We start from the raw sequence: 26,179 nt of genomic DNA, 5'->3' as shown, positions 1-26,179 counted from the left end.
ATATGGGATGCAGCAAAAGCAGTCCTAAGGGGGAAATTTATAGCAATACAGGCCCACATTAACAAACAAGAAAAAGCTCAAATAATCAATCTTAAACCACACCTAACAGAATTAGAAAAAGAAGAAAACACAAAGCCCAAACTCAGCAGAAGGAGGGAAATAATAAAAATTAGAGCAGAAATAAATGAAATTGAAACAAAAAAGACTGTAGAAAGGATCAATGAAACAAGGAGCTGGTTCTTTGAGAAGATAAACAAAATTGACAAACTCTTAGCCAGACTCACTAAGAAAAAAACAGAGAAGGCTCAAATAAATAAAATTAGAAATGAAAGAGGAGAACTTACAACAGGTACCACAGAAATACAAAAGATTATAAGAGAATATATGAAAAACTATATGTCAACAAACTGGACAATCTTGAAGAAATGGATAAATTCTTAGACTCTTACAACCTCCCAAAACTGAATCAAGAAGAAATAGAGAACCTGAATAGACCAATCACAAGTAAAGAGATTGAAATAGTAATCAAAAACATCCCAAAAGATAAAAGTCTAGGACAAGATGGCTTCTCTGGAAAATTCTACCAAACATTCAAAGAAGATTTATTACCTAGCCTTCTCAAACTATTCCAAAAAATTGAGGAAGATGGAAAAATTCCTAATACATTCTACAAGGCCAACATCACCCTGATACCAAAGCCAGAAAAGGACAACACAAAGAAGGAAAATTCCAGGCTAATATTGCAGATGAACATAGATGCAAAAATCCTCAACAAAATATTGGCAAATCAAATACAGCGATACATTAAAAAGATCATACACCATGATCAAGTGGGATTCATACCAGGGACACAGGGATGGTTCAACATTGGCGAATCAATCAGTGTGATACACCACATTAACAAAATGAGGAACAAAAACCACATGATAATCTCAATAGATGCAGAGAAAGCATTTGACAAGATCCAACGTCCATTCATGATAAAAACTCTCAATAAAATGAGTAAAGAAGGAAAGTACCTCAACATAATAAAGGCTGTATATGACAAACCCACAGCCAACATCATGCACAATGGAGATAAACTGAAAGCCATACCTATGAGAACAGGAACAAGACAAGGGTGCCCACTCTTACCACTCGTATCTGTCAATGAAAATAATCCATAACCAATCTATAAATGAAAATTTGAGTGAGTTTATTCTGAGCTGAAATCTGAGGATTATAACCCAGGAGAGTCTTTCCACAAAGGAACAGAGCACTCCAAAGAAGTGGGGGTACACATGGTGGTTATACACCCTCAAAGAGGGTGTTTCACATATGATTGAAATGTCCCTCCCACAATAGTCACAAGACTGCCCTGTGGGCACCGCACTTGATGGGCACAGCAGGTAGTGGTCTGCTATCTCGGAGGGCGTAGCAGGAGGCAAATCTATTGTCTTGAGCTGGGTGGTTACAGGCGGTGGGCATACCATGAGGCAAGTCTATTGTCTTGAGCTGGGTGGTCACAGGCGGGTGCCGCAAGCAATCAGTTCCTAGCCCAAAGAAAGATGCTTAATCCTTAAAGAAATGCCAATGTTGGGAGGGGAAGAGAAGTTGCACCTTAATCTCAAGGGCCTTTGTTCTTGCCATGGGGAATCTCTAAAGCATGCTCAACAGCCACGGTCAGGCCCTTTTGGAAAGACAAGGTCAGGCTGAATTAGGTTTACACAAAATGGCTTCCTCGTATACTCCAATATATCCTATTACTTGCCATTTTTATTTGTCATATCCAACATAGTACTAGAGGTATTGGCCAGAGCAATTAGGCAAGAAAAAGAAATAAAAGGAATCCAAATAGGCAATGAAGAAGTGAAACTCCCACTGTTTGCAGATGACATGATTTTACATATGGAAAACCCTAAAGAATCCATCAGAAAACTATTAGAATAATCAACAACTACAGCAAAGTCACAGGATATAAAGTCAACTGCAAAAATCAGTGGAATTTATATACTCCAATAACGAACTAACAGAATGAGAACTCAAGAATACAATCCCATTTACAATTGCAACAAAAAGAATAAAATATCTAAGAATAAACTTATCCAAGGAGGCAAAAGACCTATACAAGGAAAACTATATGACATTAGTGAAAGAAATAGATAATGACATAAAGAAATGGAAAGATATTCCATGCAGATGGATCAGAAGAATAAACATAGTTGAAATGTCCATACTACCTAAAGCTATCTACAGATTCAATGCAATCCCAATCAGAATCCCAATGACATTCTTCACAGAAATAGAACAAAAAATCTTAAAATTTATATGGGGCAACAAAAGACCCCAAATAGCCAGAGCAATCCTGAGAAACAAGAACAAAGCTGGTAGTATCACAATCCCAGACTTCAAAATATGCTCCAAAGCTATAGTAATCAAAACAACAGGGTACTGGTACAAAAACAGGCACACAGATCAATGGAACAGAATTGAAAGCCCAGAAATAAAACCACACATCTACGGAGAGCTAATCTTCAACAAAGGAGCCAAGAACATACAATGGAGAAAGGAAAGCCTTTTCAATAAGTGGTGTTGGGAAAACTGGGCAGCCACATGCAAAAGAATGAAAATTGACCTTTATCTTTCTCCATACACAAAAATAGACTCAAAATGGACCAAAGACTTGAAATTAAGACCTGAAACAGGAGATATATTCCCTAGGACTGATCTCTTTGCTAGGATATTATTTCTGATTCAGGGAAATATTCTATTCTGGCATAGAAAAAGACAAATGAGATAGATGAAATTCACTGTGTTAAACTTAGATACGAAACTTATGAGACATGTTAGACAAAGTAAATAGAGCATATATGTGTGACCATACCTAATATTGATGAGGCACTGAAAATACAGAAGGCAACCAAGGAAGTAAATATTCATGACACACTAAATATAATGCAACTGATAAAGCACTCAATATGTATGAGGTCTTGATTCAGTTACCCATTGTGACACTTACTCTGACCCGTCCTCTGCCCAGGAAACATAATCGAATCCATGACTGCTGAGCAGGCTAATTCAGCAACCTAAAGCTGTGGCCAGGTGTACTTGCCCCAGAGCTTCTACTACAGAGCAAGTGTGCATCACTGGCCTGTGATACATTCCATCTGATTGGGTCCCCTGGCTCCAACCTCAACTCTGGTCCTCCTCATAATCACACTATCAGGGGGAAGCTGATGAGGTAGACAACCAGGAGATAAGAAAAATATATAACTGAGGATTCAGATACTGTAATCTTTCTACCCCACTGGCACCTTATCCTAATAGTGTTCACTTTCTCCTTGTTCCTCACTGCATGTTTCAAATTGATTCAATAAACAATGCAGTTTGAGCATCCTCATTTGGTTTATAACCCTTTCTGTTCCACGACCTCTAGAATGGCTTGCTTGGTAGTGAGGCTGCTATTATATGAAGGTAACTTCCAACAAGGCACACAAACACGGACAGAGACTTCTAAGACTTCTGATCTCATTTTATTTACGCACATGAGCCCGCTGTCATAAACTCATGTAGGCTCTAAACCTCTTCTCATAGCTCACTATTCTCAGTCTGCAACAGGCTTAATTTGTTTCTAAAAGACCAAAAACATATCACATTGAGAGAGTTAACTGACCTAAGTATTGCAGCTGCAATAACAATGTTGCATATTTCTCTTTATTTATTGCCTCCACTAAACATGAGCCAAACTTCAGCAAATAATCTTGATGAAATTGTGCTAGAGTCTGGTCTGCAGCCACAAAATGAGAAGATGTAAGTTCATTAGAAATAAATGGAGAACATTATTAGCTACATAAAACAGGTAAGAAATTACCAATTACTGATTACAATTTGTTCTTTTTTAAATAATGATAATAAGTCAAAACAGATGCATATCAAGAAAGAATCACTCCGTACAGCCCGAGAGCTGCTTATTCAAGGGTCCAGCTTGGGGACAATGTTTCAACTGAAACTGTAACTAGAAAATGGATGTTTTGTATAAATTGATATAGAGCCAAGTTTTCTGCACAATAAGACGAAGAGTAAATGCCAAATGCCATCTCTTAGATGAGACTAAAAGGGTAGATAAAAAAGGAAAAGCTATAAAAAATAAGGCTATTAGAAACAATGTAGAAAATGTCTCAAAATGCCTTCTCTTCACTTCTGAAAATGAAATAGAGAAGACATTCCACAACTTATTTAATTAAATACAGCAAGAGTTAGAGCTCATTTCAGTCTTATAGTTGTTTAACCTCCTTCTAATACAGGTTATATCAATTCCCTAAACTCAACTTTGCCCCACTCTTAGACTTCCCCGTCCCCCCACCCCCGCCAAGATATTTTAAGGAATTAGTAACCTTGACAGTATGAGAAAAAATTTCCCATTCGGAATATTTCCATAGTATCATGTAACCAACCACGAGATAGACAGATAGATAGACAGACAGACAGAAAATAAGGTTGATTTCCACGTTTTATTGAAAACCAGCATCATTATTTCACAGTTGTATTTTTACACAAAATTATATATATATAAAAACATGTGGAAGTCAATACATATTTATAAAAACATATGGAAGTCAACCTTATTATATATACAGTTACACCTATATATATTTGCTACATATATTTCACAATTTTACGCAGTTTGTCACTTCTTTATCCCACTGAACTATGGCATAAGGGACAGAAGCTGTAGTTACTGATCTCCTGAGCCAGCACACAGTGCTTGCATACACTGCACATCCAGAACTGATATTCGGTGATTGGGCTTCCTGTGGCAACACATGTTGGCAGTTTCCCTTCCCCTCTGTAAAAATAAGAGGAAAAACAATTTAATTATACTTTGAAACTTCTAATGACTTAAAACTTTATTTATTACACTTTAAAAACTGAAGAATGAAAAAGATTTCAAGGTAAACTCCAAATTAAAACTTTTCTTACAATGAGAAAATAAAGCATTAATACGCTTGTAAGACTAAATAAAATAGGGTAAAATGTTAAGGTAAATTACTTCAAAATTTAGCGCTTTAATAATTACTATGCACTATTATACATATAGAAATCCAAGCTTCTAATAAGGTAGAGTGACATCTACTAATTAAAATTAGCATACCCTTCAAGAAGGTTGTCCAGCTCCGATTTTCTGTTATCTTTTGGAGTATGTTTGGTGAAGATTTCTAGAGCAAGATCTTCATATTGCTGTTTCTGTTCTGAACTGAGGGTCTCTAAAGATTCGAGTTTAATAAAAGCTTTTGAACAAGTACCAAAAGCTCTGCTGGCACACGCACAGAGTGCTAACAGAGAGTAGATCTCAACGGCAGGGATGATGTCTTCATAGTCTCTCAGGTGAAGAGCTGGGAAAGAGAAGACAAAGTGGATTTTGAAAAGTAATCATGATACCATGAACATGCATGGAAGAGAATCCATGCCAGCTGCGGTAGTTTAACCCACGTGAACCTTAGCACACTGAAAGCAAACCACCACGGGAGATGGCAGCACTAGTGGGAGGAAGCAGGCTACGTGATTTCCAGGGTTCTGTAATGCCAGCCAACAGCTCAGGTCCTACAAAAATCACCACCACCGCATCATGCACATACACACAGACAAAGAAATCTGATGTCAAAACATGCCTCTTTTGTTCCATATAAACATGTTAGAAATTTCTGTGGCATTCCAGAAAAAGTAAATTAATATTATACTGTGTTAGTCATAATTCTCAAGACAATATCATGCTCCCTTTTGTAAAAAAAAAAAAGTATAAAATCATATGTTTTCTATTTGTGTTTCTTTGAACAGATTATTGCTTTTCTGTTTGTCTTATTGAAACAATAGAATGTTGAGAAAAAAGAAGTGAAAATGAGCCTCTAAGTTGTCAGTTCAGACAATTTATTTTGACAGCTAACCACATCTTATTTTTAATTTTTCTATACTGGAGATATAATCTCTTTCCTAAAAATGCACTGTAGAATTAATATCAGATCGGTAACCAAATTGTATCTTTTTCCTTCTCTAGACCTTACAATCTTAAAAATATCTTGTTACAGTATATTGGGCATTTCATAAAGTAATTTAAGACAATATATTCATGTATTTTACAATTAGATTCCTGTAAACCGGGTCAAGTATTTACAACAAAGTTCAATGGAAGAAATTTACCAAAAATTCATTCATTCACTTACAATAAATAATACCCTCTAATTTTATAGGTTCATAGGCAATAATTTACAGGGCATACATTGTTTCAGATCATTTTATCACTGACAAGAATATTGAAGTATGTGGATATCTTCACCCAGTAGGTGAAGAATCTCAAGTTAAAGGTCTAATTTTATCTTATAAGTCTAGAAATTGTGCATAAATTATATAAAATACAACAATTTTAAACAGTGAATAATTTGTATATAAATCAGTTAAAATTAAATGGTCAGTTATAAAGTAAACACATAAAAATAAAAATGATTCCTATGTATAACTAATAAACAATTCGAAAAACAAATTTATAGTCCCATTGCTAATGACAACAAAAATAGAAAGAAACTGCAAAAGAAATATTCAGAGTATACAAGAAGAAAACTACAGAACTCTAGAGAGAAGACAAATATATAGTTTTAAAAAATTGATGTTTCTGGATGAGAAAACTCAATATTGTAAACATATCAATGATCCCATTAATAACACATTAAATTAATGCAATCCCAATTCAAAACCCAATGGGACTTCATTGAAACACCTTCCGGACTAAAAAAAGATTCTAAAGTTAATCTGGATGAAGAAATGCAAGAGAATACCCCAAATTTTTTTCAAAAAGAAGAGTAATGAAGGAGGTGAAAGTCAAAATATTAAAATGTAAAAGTAAGGTAAGTAAGACGGCAGTACTGACACAGAAACTCGTGACTAGAAAATAACAGTCTAAGAAGAGATTAAGAATATGCGTAAATTTAGTTTCATGGAGGTAGAATTTCAAATCTGTGGGGAAAGACTAAGGTTTTAATAAATGTTTTTAGGCTAACTAAGAAGTTATAATAAAACATAACATCTAATAACCTTCCAGTGAAGAACTTCCTGAGCAGGACCCCTATGTGAAATATATAAAGCAAAAGACGGATTTATAGGACTGTAGAAAACCACTATTACTATTATCATCGTGGCTACCACTTCTTGAGGGCTCACAATGTCAGGCACTGTAATAAGTGAATTTTCTTTTCATGAATTTCTCACTTAATCCTTAAAACAACCCTGTGAAGGCGATACTATCATCCCCACTTTTCACAAAAAGAAACTGAAGCTTAGAGAGGATAAATAATTATAACTTATAAATTCTAAGGAAAATCAATACATTGGCTGAGGTTATAATCTCTAAAGAACTCTTACAAAAATAATGAAAAAAGAAAAACCATCGCTATAGAATGCCAGAAACACTCAAATAAAAGAATTTCTCTAAAAGATTTCTCTTAAAGATCATGCCATTATGATATAGATTGAGGATATATTAGGGTGTGATGTATGTTGGTGATGACACAAGCAACTGATTGGTGATTTCACAGTGGCCCAACCACTGTGACACGGGAAGGCTGGGATGGAGGGTGACAGCACCTGCACTGCTGTTATGCCCATCTGAAAGCACTATAATGGTTTTGTCCTTCATATGCTTTGGTTTAAAACATAATTCTCATAATTATGCTCTTTTGGAGTTAATATATCTAAACTCTAGAATATCATTAATCCAGAAATGAAGATCCTGATACTGCATGTAAATAAGCTTCTATAAATTATAGTATATAAATACAATGGCATATTATGTAGCAATAAAAATGATGACACAGATCTATGTTTACCAACTTGGAAAGATAACTGCAAAGATAACTGTTGAGGGTAAAAAGCAAGCTCCTGAACAACGTATATCGTATGATGCTACATTAAGTCAAACTGTATACAATTTTATACACGTGGATAAAGTCTAAAAAGAAGTTCACCCAAATGTTAGCAATGACTACCTCCAAATTTTTAAGATTATTTTCCAAATTATTAGATTATTTTACTTTTTTCTTTGTATTTTTTTTCTGTTTCGGTTAAAATGGTTATATAAGTATCATTTTTATAAAAAAACAAGTTACATGCTATAGAAATCTATCTACTGATACGGAAATATTTTGCAACATATTATGTTTTTTAAAAAGTACCCAAAAGTATGACCTGCTATATTCCCAATACTGTAAAAAAAAACAAATTATTTATATACCCACACTCAAAAGGATATGGACTTGGCTATTAAGTTTTTTGACTTTGAATGGATAGAATAGTGAACGCTATAAATGTTCTTTTTGCTTATTTCAAATTCCTGGTTTTTCTGTGAACCATATGTATTGCTTTCTATGTATTAAAAAATAAGAACTTCAAAAAGGGGAATGCACAAAACAAATTATAGATAGCAAATCTCAAACATATAAAAATAAATCCATAGAAAAAAGTGTTCTTGAAATTAACGTAAGAGCATATAGAGGGAGCTGGCCCTTCATTTCCGCCTGTAATTTTGAGTCAATTCTCCGCGTCAGGGAACAGCCCACCTGTCTTCAGCGCAGTGTCCACGTAGCCCTCGTAGAGCTGCCTCTGGGCCAGGATGAAGAAGTGGTAAGCCTCAGCCCCTCTCCAAGCATTGTCTGTGAAGCGACTCGCTGTGGACAGAACTTCCTCTTCCAGCAAACCAGCCAAAGCGGAAGTGGCCTACAAGGAAAGCAGACCCACACTTTCTGTCAGCACGACTCTAACAATGGTCCTTCCAGTGAAGAGAGCTCCTGAAACTGTTATACATTGAAATATCCAGATTAATAGATTTTATCGTCACAAGTCTGTCACTACAGACTTAATTACTCCAATATAATTCATATTTTGTTAAACTGCTATGATGACATTTTTTTCTTCAGCTTTATTGAGGTATAACTGACAAATAAAATTATAAGATATTTAAAGCATACATCGTGGCGATTTGATATACATACGCATTGTGAAAGGATTCTCCCCGTGGTATGATCAAATTTTAAAATGAATTGATTAAACTTTAAGTTAGTAAGAGAATAATTCATTTATACACCAAATAATATACATATTCTAGGAAAGTTTTTAAAACTCACTGATTAGAAAGGATTTACTAAGAAGGAAATAATTAAAACAAAGACTACAGATTAGTCTTGCAGAAAGCATAATTTTCAGTATTTCCAAGTAGAGATTTCTAAATTTGAGCACTAATTCCAAAACAGTCATTCCTTTTCCTCATATCATTTAAGAAAATAAATGCAAACAAGCAAATTAAATGACCTATCCATAAAGATAAGCTTGATAGGCTTTTTTCTTAAATACTTCAGATGATTTAATGTCGTTTACCTCTGAACCCTTCCCTTTAACTTTCCCTCGCTGGGCATTCTTCATCTGTTCGTGGTATTGCTCTATTAGTAACGCTGACAGGACATACAGCTTCTTCACACGTAAAGGTTTAGTTCTTTTCTTTGCCTCTTCATCTGCAATCTGTAAACATTTGAAGATTTGGGGGAAGATATTTATTAATCTACATTTGTATAAATATAATCATTTCTGAAATTTGAGTCTCTAAAAAAAGGAGTAAAGTCAGGATGGAATACAAAAACCACCTACTTATGATAAAAATTTTAAAACCCATTTCTTTTCCTTAGTATTGATAGGTACGTAGTTTTTTCCTTAGTATTTAGCTCTTGGAGTTAGAACTCTTAACAATCATAGAAAATAACAGATACAGTTAAATAACCAAGTCAGAATAAAGAAAACTTTCACAGAATGGGCAGTATTTTCCGTAACAAAGAGATTTTAAAACTAATGTTCCAAGTACACAACAATAAGACTGCTTTAACATGGTACATCCTTCAGAAATTTTAATGTATTTAGATGATTCTGAGGGAAATTTTTCCTTTTTCATTAAATCAAATGGGAAAAGAATAGAATAGAATGTAAAATTGGAATACATTAATACTATACTGGTCATTTTCCCTCCAAATGCATATTATGAGAAGTGTAATGTCTTTAAAACATACATTTAAAGAACTCAAAATTCTATTATCAACAAGATTTAATTCCCAGGTAAGAGAATTTGTATTTTATGGTCCCTGAAAATTCTATAATTCTTTGTTAATTTCAGTGTTAAGCAAATATACAACTGTTTAGCTATCAATAAGGTGCTACTATTAATAAATAGCCCTGTTTGTAAAAGGTAATAATACTAAGACAATGCATAGTTATAGTAGTAATAAAACCAGAGGGATTTTGCTATAATAAATATTTGTTTCCAAAGAAAATGGAAAATGTATTCTTTAGTATATAAGAAAACACTAGTAACTAGAACAAACTAAATACTCACCAAGATTATTACGTTACCTTAAACATCAGTTTAGCAGCATCATAAAAGTAATTGGCTTTCCGGTAGAGTTCTATGGCATCAAGAGTTTTATTCTTTTCCAATAAATGAGATGCATACCTCGCTAAAAGGGATCCAATTTCTTTCATACTATGATTTTTAGCCAATTCAACAGCTTTGTTCCACTGGGGAAAAAATAATACCATTCAGTTACCCAGGCATTTACAGTCACATGTCATAAAATTCACAAAATAAAACTTACAATAATAGATAACACTTTACAATAATAGATAACACTGTGCCAAAATTAAAAACCGATATGTTTTTAAAAATCACTTAAATTAAAATCAGAGCAATTATAAGTTTTCTAAGTTAAATATGTGTCTAAATGATTAAATGATCTAAGACTTTGATTTGCTTAAGAAGTACATCTGAAAAGGAAAGCTTCAAAGTTTATAATCACATTCATCTTATAATTCTAATTTTGTACAAACTATGAATGAGAAAAAGATACATTTGTTTATAGTAATACAAAATACATAATTTCAGTTAATAAAATGTCCTATCAGATTTAACATTTAAAAGTTATTTTTATAAAGCAAATGGAGCTTTACAAAATACTTTAAGAAAACACTTAAAAGAATACAATGATTGTCAACAATTCTATACTTTTAGTTAAATCTCAGCTCTTAAAAATATCAAATATTCATTTTCTATAAAGGGAAAGGAAAATAGATTTGCCAAAATAAATAGTGATAAAAGTAACTCAATTCCTTCCTCTTGCAATGACCATTAACTGGTCCTTCTTTGGAAATAAAACCCAACCCTAATAAAATGCAGAAAATTATGAAATTACTTCCACACAAAAACTTGCCAGACTAAAGGCACAGGTTTCTTCATGTTCCCATATTGAGTTAGTGGGTCACGCTTAATGGTAGCACTTCAAGAGGTAAGTGCAAACTCCATTTTCTTGTCCTCAACTAAGTAAAAGAATATCTGGCTCCTTTCACAAACTTCGTCTCAAGCCGTCCAACCCTTATATTGGCAACAATCTTTAAAGGATGACCATGGTGACTCTAATTTCCAGTTCCTTACTTGGTTGAGATGCACACAGGTATCTACTGCTGCCTTTGGCTGATTACATTTCAAAAATGCAGTCACTGCTTGTTCACACATTCCAACTCTCACAAACATTTGTGCTATTTCCTGTAAGTACAAAACAATACTATCAGATTTCACAGACCAAGGAAATCACTTATATTTTAATTTACAAAACTCCATAGGGACATATGGATATTAAATTTACTGGTGGTTACTGTGATTGTCCTTTTCAATGGACATAGGGGCAGAGGCTACAAACCAGAAAGGATGCTGAGGTATCACCATCTATAAAACTAGGGCTTCACTGGCTCACACCACTCATCTGATTTTTAACCTGATCCTGAAGATACTGCCCTCTTTTCTTCTTTCAGTTCAGTTGCTAGTTTATAGAAATAGCAAGCTCCAAAACAAAGCCCCCACTAGCGGGTGGAAAAACCTTTAAGGCAATTGACAGAATATTCAGTCATCAATTAGAGGCTTAAGGAAACCTCGCATTCACAGAGCTCAAATACTTCTATAAAGAAATGCCCCAGACAAGCTGGCCATTCATTAGTTCAGGAAGCTAGACACAAAACAGAGCCGCCTTGGAGGGTGGCGGCAGGGAGAGGGAGCCAACAAAACCCAATCATACTCGTTTGGTGGTATTCTCCATTTTCAGAAAATCAATTTTTTTTCTTTCTGGATATCGAATTGGCCAGAGTTTTTCTCCCCATCCCGACTTCTAAAAGATTTTGGGAAACTAGCATAAAAGTACATTTTGTATATTGTTATCCTTTTAGAAAGCAATGCTTTTATTTTTCTGATTATAAAGTAATACATTATTATGGGAAAAAAATTGGAAAATATGAAAAAGTAAAGCTACTCATAATCTTACTGCCCATAAGAAACCTCTCTCAATATTCTGGTGTAATTTCCTAACATCTTTGTCCTATGAATATATATGTACGTGTGATACACTGTCCCCACACCCAGGGTTATAAGTAATTTCATAATTACTAGTATATAAGTAATTTTAATTTCCTTCCTACTCAAGAAAACACACAGGACTGAGAACACGGTGCATGAACATGCCATTGTTACGGGGATAACTGCTGTAATTCATGACAGAGAAAACGGAATTATCAGAATTCTATACTTAATAGACAAAATTTTTGTGGCAGAACTCACCACTGATATATGTCCAGACCCTGCAGTTGACAGCTGCTGACTCTATAGGTATTGGACAGCTCAGTGATTTACACTTCAGATAAATAAAATACAAACTCATACATTATTCGACAATTAATTTAAAAAGGCTTTAAAAGAACATTCAAAAGGAACTACAGAGAACTCTGCTTTTCATTTCTTTCTTAACATTAAATACTTTACTGGTAATATAACCTAATAAAAGTCAAGCTATCTCTTAAAACTTTTTTTATAGTAAATTTCAAATGTACACATACACACACCACTCCCCAGACCCACCCTGGATTATTCTGAAGCAAATCTCTGACAACATATCATTTCATCTGTAAATATCTCATGTGTTCAGTTAACTTTTTTTTTCCTGAGGAAGATTGTCCCTGAGCTAAAATCTGTGCCAATCTTCCTCTATTTTATATATGGGATGCCACCACAGCATGGCTTGATGAGTGGTGGATAGTCCACACCTGGGAACCCTGGCCCCACGAACCCCGGCCCGCCCACGCAGAGCGTGCAAACTTCACCACTACGTCACCGGCCTGGCCCTCAGCTAACCTTTAAAAGCGATTTTATAAAACTGATGAGACTGCACAAGACTGTGATCATGTTAAAGCAGTCGGAACGGGACTGAGTCTCCCTTCCACTTTCAAGCGCTCTGTAATACTGACAGATTGTTTTAATAATTAAAAGCATCATTCCATGTCTAAGGAACTGTAAGATTGTAGAGTAATTTTTAACTTTCTTTGTTGCAGAGGACATTTCCTGATCATAACATTAAAATACCTTATAAAGTAACCTAACAACTCCAAAAACTAAAATGTGCAATACCTACTGGAAGCAACTTGTGGTGTTCTGGAAGTGAATTGGCAAGATTCTCCAACCCCTCATAATCTTCTAACATGTAGTAACATTCCGCTAAGCGCTCCTGGTTCCGGCCTTGTACATAATATTGTACAGCATTCAACCTATGGAGAGAAAGAATGAAAACTTTCAAACACTAATGTGAATCTCCTGATAAATGAGCGCTTTCACCAAAAATGTTCCTTCATCAGAATTACCAGTACTAGTATACTCTAGTCATCATCTTCAGTTACAGAATCTCTTTGAAGCATTTAAATTGAAAAAAAGATCTAAAGAATGTGTAGCATATTTTAGTTGCAACATTCTTTGACTATTCTTAAGAAATAGCTTTAATCTGACCTGCAGTCGTTCTTCCAAACACTGACATAAGTATATTGATCAAAATGAAAACTTAAGAATAAAACCAATGATTTCTGAAAATAATCTATAACAACAAAACAAGCAAATATAAAATACTTTTTTTACATTCTTCAGAAATAAATCATCTAATGTCTTAGAATTGCACAGTGTAGTCTCAAACGGTAGAAAGCTGCCCAGAGTGAAGTGCAAGTTTCGTGCATTTGGAAACTCCACGGTTTTACAATGCTCATCTAACCACTTGAAGGATCTCTTGCTCTCCAGTGTGAATCTAGAGCTATTTGAATTTTAGGATCGAGGAGGACGGTCCTCATTTCTCTAGCATTATTTCACAGGGAAGTACTCAGGCAGCAACATTTTAAGCACGTGCTCGAGGAATGGAAGAGGTGGTCCAGATAGGTAACCTACCACTTTTGTCGATCAGCGAAGTAGTCTCCAATGGCATTGTGAGCTTGTTCAAGGAGACTGTCATCCGCATCACCAGATCCAGTTTTCAGGAGTTGGAGTACTCTAAACCAATCTCCCAATTTCAGCCGGAGGCCAATAGCAAGATCTCTACAAATAACAGCATTCATTCATTCATTTGTTCATCCATTCATTCATCTAACAAATATTTATCAAGCACCTACTATGTGCTAGGTTCAATTCTAGGGTACCGAGAATACTCAGCAGTGAAAAGACAGACACGGTAACTCTCCAAACATTTTAGAAACTTAGCCTGAGCAGGGAAGAGGCGATGGGGAGAACCTGGAATAGGGAAAAGGAACAGTTTCCTGCCTTTTATTTTCCTGGACTTGCAATTCACTTAGTAAAATAATGATTTAAACAATAACTATTTCATCAATTTGTTAGACATGATCAGGTTTATTTCAAAACCAAACCTATAAACACAGGTTTGATTTTATTTTTCTTTTCGGGGTTTAAGTTGTACCAGGGATCTCCTGGAATTACAAATAATATTAATGAAAATGAGACATAATGTTTAGAGCTGAAATGAAGTTCATGCATTATTTTATGCAAATAAAAATGAAATGTAAAGAATAAAACTCAACCCCTAAATACCTTTGATTTTTTTCATGCTCCTTGAGAACTCAACATTAAATAACAGCCTAAACCAAAAAAGAGAACCCAAATAATGATCTGTGTAATAAATAAGAGCCCCCATTCTCTGTAGTCGTATGATTTTTTCCTACCAAATGAAAAAAAATCTCTCATGGCCAGCCATGGAGAAGAAAGCTGCCCCCAATTGACAAAACATAAATTAACGAGAATCATGTAGAATATCTAGGTTGTAATCCAAACTGAAATTATTTTCTAAAAGAAATGTATTTCGTCTATTTTACATTCCTCACTTGTAACCAAATCACAAGCTCTGGAGGTGCTCCAGATGACTGCACCCTCTTTTCTCACCTTCTGTCCATATCAAGATACATTCTCTCAGCCTCTTCGAATCTGCCAAAGTAAGCAGCCACTTCAGCCTGCTTCATGGACTCACTCTGTAGATTGCCCAGGCGCTTCACAAACTTAATGCCTTGGTAATCTTTGCAGCGCACAAATGCTTGCTCCGCAGTGTGCAAATCTAGCTTCTGAAGAGCTGCTTCAGCCAGTAGGCGCCTTTATTAAATACAGAAACGGAAAAGCCTATTGCAAATGGCTTGAACAAGGCTTGAATCAGAATTCAATTATTATACCCATTGTTTCTAGTGAAACATGGTGGGAAGTGATTATTTTCACACATTTAAGCATTTTTCATATAATAGTATGCTTACGTTGAGTACTTCCAAATCTAAAATGAATTTCTATATTTTAAAAAGAAGTGCATGACCAGAGGTCTAATCCCATCAGGAGGCCAGTACGAGAGCGGGACCGACAGAGCCGAGATGTTACAAGCATACACCGGACGTTTTGAGAGGATTTTTTTTAAATACCAGAGTCGGGGATGTGGATTGTCCTCTATGAATTGAGATGCATCTTCAATTCCAACCTTCTCAATCAATGCTCGACTATCTCGCAGGGACCGAATCTCAAAGTTAATTATATAATCCTTATTTGGATGTTCTGGATTCTAAAAGTAAAGATGGAAAGAAAGAAATTCTAATAGTTGCCTTTAGAGTATGTGTTTATTTTTTTTACAGTGAAACAAGACAAAAACTACTGCATCATATCGTAAGCAAAAGTGGGAAGAAGAGAAATTTCCATGTGCGGGTCTCTTGAGTTACCAGCAAACACCCACAAGTGAAGTCCCTCCTGAGGCTCTCGGGCTGCCTATGGGAAAGGGGACAGTGGTGGCAGAGGTCCCTTACAGGAATGTGGCCTTGTTTCCCTCAGCTCAAATGGCCTGTTCCCCAGGCGCTACTCCCTTCCGGCCTCCACTGGAGCAGAAAACTCATGGGCAGGGCCTCTATCCACTCACTCCTTAATCTCCTCTTTCCCTGCCAGGGCCAATGAAACTGTTGCTCCATATGCTGTTGGGCAGCAGACAAACAGGTAAAAGAAAAGAAAAAGGGCTAGTTGTCATCACTGCTTCCCTTTTGTAATTTAGCAGGCTGGCAAAAAAAAAACCCAAAAATTGGAGGCCAGTCTTGCAGGAAAGAGCTAGCCAATGACCAAAGAAAGGAAAGAAGCAGTTATAATGAACTCACATATATCCTACTTATTGGAAAAATGAAGCATACAAGCAAACTAGAGCCCCACTGTGTAAGAGGGAAATGGCTCCCAGAGAACAAAGTTCTCCAAAAGGGTGAACTGAGCTGCATGCATCTTCTCCTCACCTTGCAACTAAACCACTGTTTCTACAAACTGAAAAGTTCTTAGGCTACTCCCGGGTACAAAGGAGGCAGTAATATGGAAAGAGCGTGAGGTCTGGATTCAAACAGATCTAAACTCAAATCCTAATTCCATGGCTTGCTGCCTATGTGACAACTCTTTCTAGAACCTGCCCACCCAAGCAGCCAGGGACATCTTCCCAAAATGTAAACTCAATCATGTCACTTTCCTGCTTCACTCTGCACTAATTCTAGGATGCAGTCCAAACTCCACAGCCAGACATACAAGGCCCCTTGTAACCTGAGCCCCTCCCTCATTTCTGCCAGTGCTACCAATTACACACACCAGCTTCGAAGCCAGCCAGTCAAATCACGCCTTTGCCTACTGCTAACTGGGTGTCCCTGGCAATTTAGCTTATCTCTCCGGGCTTCAGATTCTCCATCTGAAAAAATGGAGGTAATAACCCAGCTTACTTCCTAGAGTTGTGAGGACTAAACATGATAACACATATCAAACATTTAGCACAAGGCGTAGCTGTGCGATTCAGTTATTCACAGTCTCAGAAGCGACCCAATGCTCTCTCGCTTCCGACCTTGGAAGAAATACACCCAGAACCACAGCACCCCCAGCCCTTTTCTGGTTGCTGAATTTCTCGTCTATCTCCCCAACAACTCCACTTCAGGCCAGGAACTGTGTTTTATGGGTTCTCAATAAACATTTGCTGAGTCAATGAACACATGAACTTTGGATAAATCATTTCACCCACTAAGAGGCTTCTTATCTAAGTGAGGTCCGTGTACTATCTACCAGGCACAGTTGTAAGAACAAACGAACAATAATACGTAACGACAAATGACACATTGATGCCTCTCATGAAGGTGACTTAGTAAATGTTAATTCCCTTCCTTTTCCTTTTGCATTCCTTCTTCTCTAGTCCTCCAGGAAATGTCTCAAGTTCTTTCTTTTTTTCCCCTTTTTATTGAAATATAGTTGGCATATAACATTGTATTAGTTTTAGCGTACGACACTCGTTATTTCCTAAAACTGTATGCTGAAGGGAATCTACAGTTCAGCTAAATACTTCCTGGGTCAATAAGGTCCCAGAGGGAAGCAAGGTACAACAATATTCTTTTCTTAACAGTTTTGCACATAGTAAGTCAGATAACAAAACTGTCAAGGAGAACTTGGTTTCCCTTACAGTTTAACAACCCCTGCCAGTAAATTGGGCTACAGTACTGTAGATACTCTTTATCCCAGTATTACATATCCATAAGACGTGCCCGGGGTACCAAGAATATCAAAGTACACCTAACCAATTTAAATATATATATTTTAAAACACTTTATAAAAGTCAATACAATCATCAAAGCAACAACACCACAGGCATTCTCAAGCATTCCGAAACTTAAGGCAATCAGCATCTATGAGCCTTTTTCGAAAGAAACTATGATGATGAAATCCAGCCAACTAAAAGATTAATCAAAATTAAGACCTCATATACAGAGAAAAGTGGAAAGACTGGCAACAGCTTTCATTTAAACATAAGATATTCAACTAGAAACTGGGGTTACAAAACAAAATATAAATATTCTAAATCTTGACAATGTAGAAATAATAATATGGCCAAAAAAAGGAGAGAAAGAGGGAGAAAATGTAAGAATGTCACCTTTTAGAGTAGAGAATCAATACTGTTAAAAATTAAAATGTAGTTTTAAAGTGATAACCTCTTAGTTTTTCATAAGTTTTTTCTTAACCCAGAAAAATGATATTGTTTGCAGTGAAAAAAAAAAGCTATCTAAAGTCCTATAATTCCTTTAAATTCACTTTCAGGTTATTAAATTAAAATTAAATTTAATACTAAAAACATAGGTTGTACGGGCCAGCCTGGTGGCACAGTACTTAAGTTCACGTGATCTGCTTCTGTAGCCCAGGGTTCGCAGGTTCAGGTCCTGGGCACGGACCTACACACCACTCATTGGGCTGTGCTGTGGTGGTATCCCATATACAAAGTAGAGGAAAATTGGCACTGATGTTGGCCCAGGGACAATCTTCCTCAGGCAAGGCGAGGAAGACTGACAACAGATGTTAGCTCAGGGTCAATCTTCCTCACCGAAAAAAAAAGGAGGAGGAAAAACAAAGCAGACTGTCCAATGATGCCATTTTTATAAAATTACTTCTGTTCACTTATCTAATCTATCAAATCTATCTTTCCACATACAGCTTACAGCTGTATGAAACGATGTTCTCATGTTTATCCAATGTTAATGATTAAAATATCTGAGTTGTGGGATTTGGGGTGGTATGGGTTTTTTTACTTTATTTTCAGCACTTTTCTGTACTGCTTGAATTCTATATAATAACAATGTATCACTTTTTTAAAAGCAATAAAGTCACTATTCATTTTTTAAAAATCAACTTGACAAACACCTTCTGAGAACCAGTTACGTGTATCAGACCCTTGTAGATGCTGGGGCTTCAAGACACTCACTCTCTATCAATCAATAATACATAAAAATAGACAAGGTATTTCAGCTACTTTATTTTGACTCTACCCACCTATGGCTTTGTTTTTTTAAAAAGATATTGACAAAAGCACATCTTCTAAAGGTATTCCCAAACCATAAATCTTTTAGGAAAGAGGAGGGCAAAAGGATTTATCTTGATTCATACGAGAGGAAAAGGGGAAGAGATGTATTCTCTGATGTTACTATATTCAAATCAAAAAGGACAATAACTGCCGATGAAACAAGTTTAATTCTTTTACAAGTTTAATTCTTATACCTTAAACAAGGACAAGATCTTCTCCTTTACTCTTTGCAGAAGTGCTAGCCACACAGAGAGGAGCCAAGTGGTCAAATTTGGGGATTATATAACCCTAGATTGCAGTAAAGCCTCAGACTTCACTGCTGATGGTCGACTGCTGACAGCTGTTAAGCCTGCCCCTCCCCTCTGCCTCACCTCTGGGCAAGCTGACAAGAAAGCCCAGGTGCTGCATCCTTTGGCATCAGCAGGAGTTTCAAACTACACCAGCCCCTACCTGTGGAAACCCTCACCCCAGCCCACCCTCTAACTACCAAAAAAACCCAAAGCAGCCTCCTTTCCCTTATCTCTCAAACCATTTCTGGATCAGCTTGAGATGCCTGCCCTTTCTCCCCCAAAAGCCTCATTGTGTAAGAAACAAACCTTTGTACACCCTTTCGATGTGTCTGTAGGGTCATCACTCTTGACATCCAAACCAAATTTTGGGTGTGGGCCCATCCTGCTACTGCAGGGTGGTCATGACATAGGAAAGAACTGGTTCATAATAAAAAGGCTGCAATTTACATATCAGACCATGCTACAAACTGCAACTAATGTCTAGAAATTTAAAATCCCAATTCCTCCCCTAAAAAACATAGTACATGGAAAAGCAAATGTTTTAGATAAAATGAAAGTAAAATTGTTCTCAATGTATTCTTAGAGAAAAAAATTCCCAAAGAATGATCAATGAAGGCCAATGTAGGGGTTCAAAAAGATATCTGAAATCAGAAATGGATTATTTTTTTCTTTCTTTCTTTTTTTTTCCTGAGGAAGACTAGCCCTGAGCTAACATCTGTGCCAGTCTTCCTCTACTTTCTATGTGGATCCACACCCAGGATCCAAACCCGTGAACCCAGGCCACCAAAGTGAAATGCTTCCAACTTAACCACTATGCCACAGGGCCGGCCCCAGAAATGTATTACTTTATAAAATCTAAAACAAAAACAATGAAAGGAAAGTGGACCTCGAAACAAAAAGTTACTCAAATATCCTAGAAACAGAAAAAGACTAAATTATCAACTATTTCTTCACTATGTCTTTGTTATTAATCTAAAAACAATGACAACAACAACCAGCTACCGTACTTCGAGCTCTTGGCCGTAGCCCTGTGCTAAGTGCCTTTCACACATTATCTTCTAAAATAACAACCCTATCTGACAGGTACTATTATTACCCACGTTTTATAGAGGTAAAAACTGAGGCTCGTAAACAGGAAAGGAAAATGAAGGTCACAAAGGTGAAGGAACCTGTCTAAAGGCTGCACAAGTAAGTGACAGAGCAGGGCTGGACCCAGGTTCACCTGACTCCTGGCTGGGACGCTATCCTGTCGGTGCAAAACTGAATCCCCGTCAAGCCAGAAGAGAAATAGAATTGTTTTTTAAGAATTACCTTTAATATCTCATCCAAAAGAACAGATTTAATTTCTAAATCCTCAAAGTTACAAATATATCCAGACGTCTGAATGGGTTCCTTTAAGGACAAAAACAAATGTTATATTTAATTGTACAAAATTTTCCTTCCTTTAATATATCATGATTTTAAATTTTATTATAAAAATTTTCAAACCAACCAAATAATAGAGAGAATGTCATTAACACTCATATATCCATCATCTAAATAATTATTAACATTTTGCTATATATCCTTCAGTCAACTTTTTTGGCTGAAGTATTTTAAAGTAAATAAAGTGAATTTATGGACATCATGATATTTCGCCCCTAAATATCTCAGTACATATCTCTAAAAGATAAGGAGTTCTCTTTCATGGCCACATTACTATTACCATACTTTACCTAATCAAAAATAATTCCCTAATAGCATCTAATATCAGTCCAAATTTTCCCAATTAATCCCAAAATGTCTTATACAGCTGGATAATTCTTATTCATGTCATTCGACATTAAATTTAATTCTTAATAAAAGTGGCAAACACTGTATTTGTATCTAAGTACATATGTCAAAGAAGTCCTGTACCACACCGAGAACTCCGTCCTCTGTAACATTAGCCAAAGGGTGTGCCTGACAGATTTCCTACATAAGAAGATTTAACTTGCCAATATGTACATACATGAGTCTGTTATATGTCTGTCTCTTATCCTAGTGTTATACAGGCTTGTAGAAATAAAGTATAGTAGATGCATATTATAATGTAAAGTAGCTACCCTAAATCCTTAGTAGAAAAGACAGGTATACATATTATATAAACAAAAAGAAAGAAACTCCCAGTAAACTTATTACCTCCAAGAATACTGTAAAAAGAATAGGATAGTGTTGTGGTAATGGAACTAATACTAGGATGCAATTTTTAAAAATGTCTGTATATGTGTATCATAATGAAATAGACATCACCAAAATCCAAATGAAATAACATATCAAATTGGAAGATACCAAAAAGATGAAAATAGTAGGTAAAAATTGAATCATATTTAGAGTTTATTATGTCTAAGTTTAAGAAGGAGGCTCATGTATGCACATTATATGTGTTTATTTGCATTTAAAAATATACACTTTCTTTTAAAAAGTAGAAATTGTTGATTAAAATAGTGAAATTATATGAGGAAATTTTATAAAATCCCTTTTTTCCTCAACAAAAAAAGGTTATATTGCATAAAGATAAATAATATGTTTTTATGAGCAACGAACACACAGAAAGAATCAGAACAAAATTTAATTCAAAAAGAAAGCATAGATAATAAAATATTTCTTATAAATTCCAGGGGCCTTTCATATACTTTGATTACTTTGATACTACACATGAACAAAGTATACCTGTATAAAAATGTTTATCAGAAAATTTTTTTTTTTTGGCTAGATAACGCAACAAAGCAAGATAGTCAAAAAATAAAAATCATAAAAGATGATCTGTAGATAAAACATAATACCAAAAACAAAGAGAAAAGAAGAAAAAGAAAGGTGGAGAGAGAGACCAAAACTGAGAGTTTCCAAAATAATCTATGATTATTGGCATATAAATAAATATACAAATATTTATGTAATTCAGATTTTCAAAATTCAACTTCTTCTTCAATGATCTCAACTAAATTTCTTTATTTTCCAAAATTCACTAGATATCAATCCACATTTCAATTGAATCTGAAGTTTTAGACTAGTGGTCTACAAGCAGGGTGCACTCACCTAAGCAGTATGCAAGATATGTATTGTTATTAAAATGTTCTTAAATCTTTACTAATCATACTACCCTACGAAACACTGGTCCTCTAGTACACAAGTCAGAAGGTCTCAGTACCCACACAACATATCAGGTATCCTGAAGTGCCCCTAACTTAGCCAATCAATCTTAGCATATTGTGACATACTGAAGTTGGTACTACAAAATTAAGTGGATTTAGAGATTATCTTATCTAATTTTACCTAACCTTCACAAATTGGATGAGAGGTTTAAAAAGCGTCCTGCAAAGAATCTGCAAATTAAATGAAATATTGGTAACGCAAGCCCAAGCAAATAAGAAAAGGCAGAATCATCACCTCTCCTACCCCTAGCACAAATTCTTGGGTCAGCCACAGAACAAAGTGAAAACAGTGCCATTCTAACCAGGTGTGCCAAAAAGCCAGTTAAAAAATAAAAATTTCAAGTAGACTATTTGAACCATGGGACTTGTATTCACTGTTAACAATTCCTCTCTCTAAAGTGCGCGCTCTGCTTGAGACACCAGATAATGGCAGCATGAACCATAACAATGAGCATGACATTTTAAAAGAAAATTTATTTATTCCTGTTAAAATTCATCTTTTTCTCATTTCTTTAAAATTTCTATTTTAGGGACATAATTCATAATGGACTTACATTAATATGATAGGTCATGTATATAATATCTAACTAAGTAAGTATGCATGTATGAAGGTATATATTCAAAAGTTTGGAAATCCTCTGTTTGGAAAAGAAGCAAATATACAAAAATGAGAGGCTGATTGATGAAAATATTAGCTATGAAAGGAATATGAAATAGTAGTACCAATGAGAGGGAAGATGCAAGAAAAGGAATAGAAAAGCTGAATCAGTACCTTGAGAGGGTCACTAGAGATGAAAATGATCAAGCAAGGAATATCAACATTAAACACTCATTTCCAAATTCTCACAGAAAATGTGCTTTATCAGTGAATTAGAACTTTGCACACAAATGGCACCCTTTTCTCACATATGATCTGCAGAAAAGTTTACAACTTAAAGGTATGAATTTAGAATTCACAATAACACTCAAGTGGATAAAAATACATTCAGTATTAACTGTCAAACAACAGCTTATCTCCTGAATAATAATACAGAACACTATGTCTTGAAGGAGCTCCAGTAAGTTCTGTTTTGCAGAGGATGTCCTTAGAGGATCAGTCAATAAGCAGTTAGAGGAATGGATAGCAGAGTAACTAACCAAGCAGGGACCACAGCCAGCAGTGACCTCATGAATAAAAAGGTCAGCACAACGGGGTTTATAAAGAAACCCAATCAGTGGTAAGGCTGTAAGAAATTCATCTAGCTCTAAATCTAATAGAAATTGAAGTACTTGCCAAGCCAGAAAACAAACTCAAATAAAAAAAAGAAGGCTGTTCTGTTAAAACTACTTAAGGAACCCTTTCCACAGGAAAGATTTCCCTTGGTACTAGACGGGCCATGTGTACAACCCACATGTGAGCAGGAGGCATAACAAGCACCCTCACTTCTCCAACCACATGATTTCTGACTTTGTGCACGTGCAGCCAAAGGATGGAAAAAGGACCCTAACATTCCAAAAGTATTCTACTGCCATCCTCAAGGTTATCCTGCGGTTACCCGTCAAATTTCCACCCTGGTTTTGTGGCAAGGGTCGAACTTCCCTTGGACCCTTGAAAGAAGCCTGTGCTTACAGGTCATACGCAGCAGCCCTCAATGAATGCCTTTCCTTTGAACATTACTCGGGGTCTAAGAATTACAAAGACCCTTAAGACGCCTAAAGGCTTTAACAAAGCCTTTGAGAGCAGTTTACATCAGGTCATTGACCAACCCAAAGATGTTGAGTAGGGCTCAAATGGGGAAATGTGAAAATAATTTAGCATATTAAAGGGGCAAATAGTTTACCACTAAATAAATTACTACAGAAAATCTTTGGCAGCTCAAGGGCCCAAGCATGCAATTTCTTCCCAAGAAGGAAACTATAGGTTCAAACAAAAATCAATTAATGACATAAAGCATTTATCAACTTCTCTCTTATTATATACACTAGTGGAGTATAGCAGGAGTTCAGAAAATTCCAAAGTCAAAATCCATTAATAATTCAAAAATGGTTTAAAAGATTTATCTTCTTAATAAGGTTTTGATTAGGCTACCACTCAAATTATTTTGAATTTCCTAAACACAGCAATTAACAGTTGATCCAGAGCAGACTAAGTGACAGGAAAATTTAGGTTCTTAAAATTAGCTGATGTGAGCCACAAGTAGAAAATCAAAATATAACTTTAAAATTCATGAGAAAGGGACTTCCTGATACTCCAGAGAAAGTAGATTAATCACAGTCCAGACTTGCACACTCATAAGAATATCGAAGGGAGCGCCTCTCCCGTAATCAGGACACTATTCGGGTTTCTGCCTAAATCTGTGCTCCCCAAATTGCAATTCTTTGATCCCAAATAAACGCGTTGCTCTTAAACTCGTCCCTGTTTTTGTAGGTTGACAAGTGCATGTAAATATAAGACAAGGTAGGCACAGAATCAGGTGAACAGACAGGCAGAAGAGAAGGAAAGGACAAGGCAATTTCAAAACCACATTTTTTTGGTTACATTGTTTTACACAATTCTGGTAAATAAGACCACTCATTTTCATTTCTTTTTAACTTTGACAATGGGAAAAAATAAAAGGCCATACAGTTAGTGACCACGGTTCCATTTTTTAAAAAGAACAGATAAACACTTAGGAATTGCCTTTCAGAGAAAGCAGAGAATATTTAAAGGATGAGTATTTTTCCCACTTAAAACTAAATATTTTTAAATTCCACAGAAATGTTTCTGTTTATTTTCAGAAATTCATGCAGCCAACATCAACAAACCTCTTGAAGAAACAAAGGCAAAATACCCAGGTTTTGATATTTGGCTCATTAGTTATGTACTGTTAATGATCTTGTTTTTACCTCAGGATCCAAGTTTCTGAAAACATACATTCTTGTCTTCTCCATCATTGCAAACAAATCAGGATTATCTTTGGCCCACTTCATATCCCAAACATCTTTTCGCTCCAATTTTAACAACTCGCCAATGACTTGCTGTCCTGTGCTGTCTGTTACTCGGGCATCCAAGTCAAAGAAAGTGAGGACCCCCGAGATGTCTATGATAGCAAGACGACTACCAAGAATGACATTGGAGAGGGGAGAAATTGTAAAATTACTACCAGTGATCATGAATATAAGTACCTATAACCATTTTCTTCAAAATCAGTTCATCAGAACCAGGGAATAAGGTAGAAATGGCTTTAAATAAATAAATGGCTTTAAAAACTTTTCATAAACTTGATGGATAACACGGACTACTCTTCATTTTGCGACCTCGTGAGGAAAAAGTATCCAAAAGAATTAAAGCAACTGGTATGCAAATAACTTAAAACATTACACTAGAATTACTCTATTTGGCCCAATTAGAGAAAGACATTTACACTAAATTCAGTATGGTAAATACAAATATTTAAATACAAATATAGTACAGTAAAACCACACTGAACTGTAAGACAAACGTAGA

General features: G+C 35.6%; 1 protein-coding gene across 8 annotated transcripts in view; it reads right to left on the bottom strand.

The window, feature by feature from the left end:
* Positions 1-4,471: 4,471 nt before the first annotated feature.
* The window catches only part of WDR35 (WD repeat domain 35), a 54,769-nt gene continuing 33,061 nt past the window's right edge, over positions 4,472-26,179 (bottom strand). For all 8 annotated transcript variants that reach the window (XM_008528550.2, XM_008528551.2, XM_070574348.1 and 5 more), the window contains 12 exons: positions 25,579-25,789; positions 20,852-20,932; positions 15,826-15,962; positions 15,308-15,511; positions 14,306-14,452; positions 13,512-13,644; positions 11,492-11,602; positions 10,417-10,581; positions 9,397-9,537; positions 8,583-8,739; positions 5,132-5,372; positions 4,472-4,825 (listed from right to left, as the gene is read on the bottom strand). In XM_008528550.2, coding sequence (XP_008526772.1) covers positions 4,675-4,825; positions 5,132-5,372; positions 8,583-8,739; positions 9,397-9,537; positions 10,417-10,581; positions 11,492-11,602; positions 13,512-13,644; positions 14,306-14,452; positions 15,308-15,511; positions 15,826-15,962; positions 20,852-20,932; positions 25,579-25,789 — 1,879 coding nt within the window. In that variant the 3' untranslated portion in view covers positions 4,472-4,674. The remainder of the gene's footprint in view (positions 4,826-5,131; positions 5,373-8,582; positions 8,740-9,396; positions 9,538-10,416; positions 10,582-11,491; positions 11,603-13,511; positions 13,645-14,305; positions 14,453-15,307; positions 15,512-15,825; positions 15,963-20,851; positions 20,933-25,578; positions 25,790-26,179) is intronic.

The sequence above is a fragment of the Equus przewalskii genome, chromosome 14, assembly GCF_037783145.1.
Source record: "Equus przewalskii isolate Varuska chromosome 14, EquPr2, whole genome shotgun sequence".
NCBI lineage: Eukaryota > Metazoa > Chordata > Mammalia > Perissodactyla > Equidae > Equus > Equus przewalskii.
Note: the sequence above shows the minus strand (reverse complement) of the source record. Positions and strands in the feature narration are given on the sequence as shown.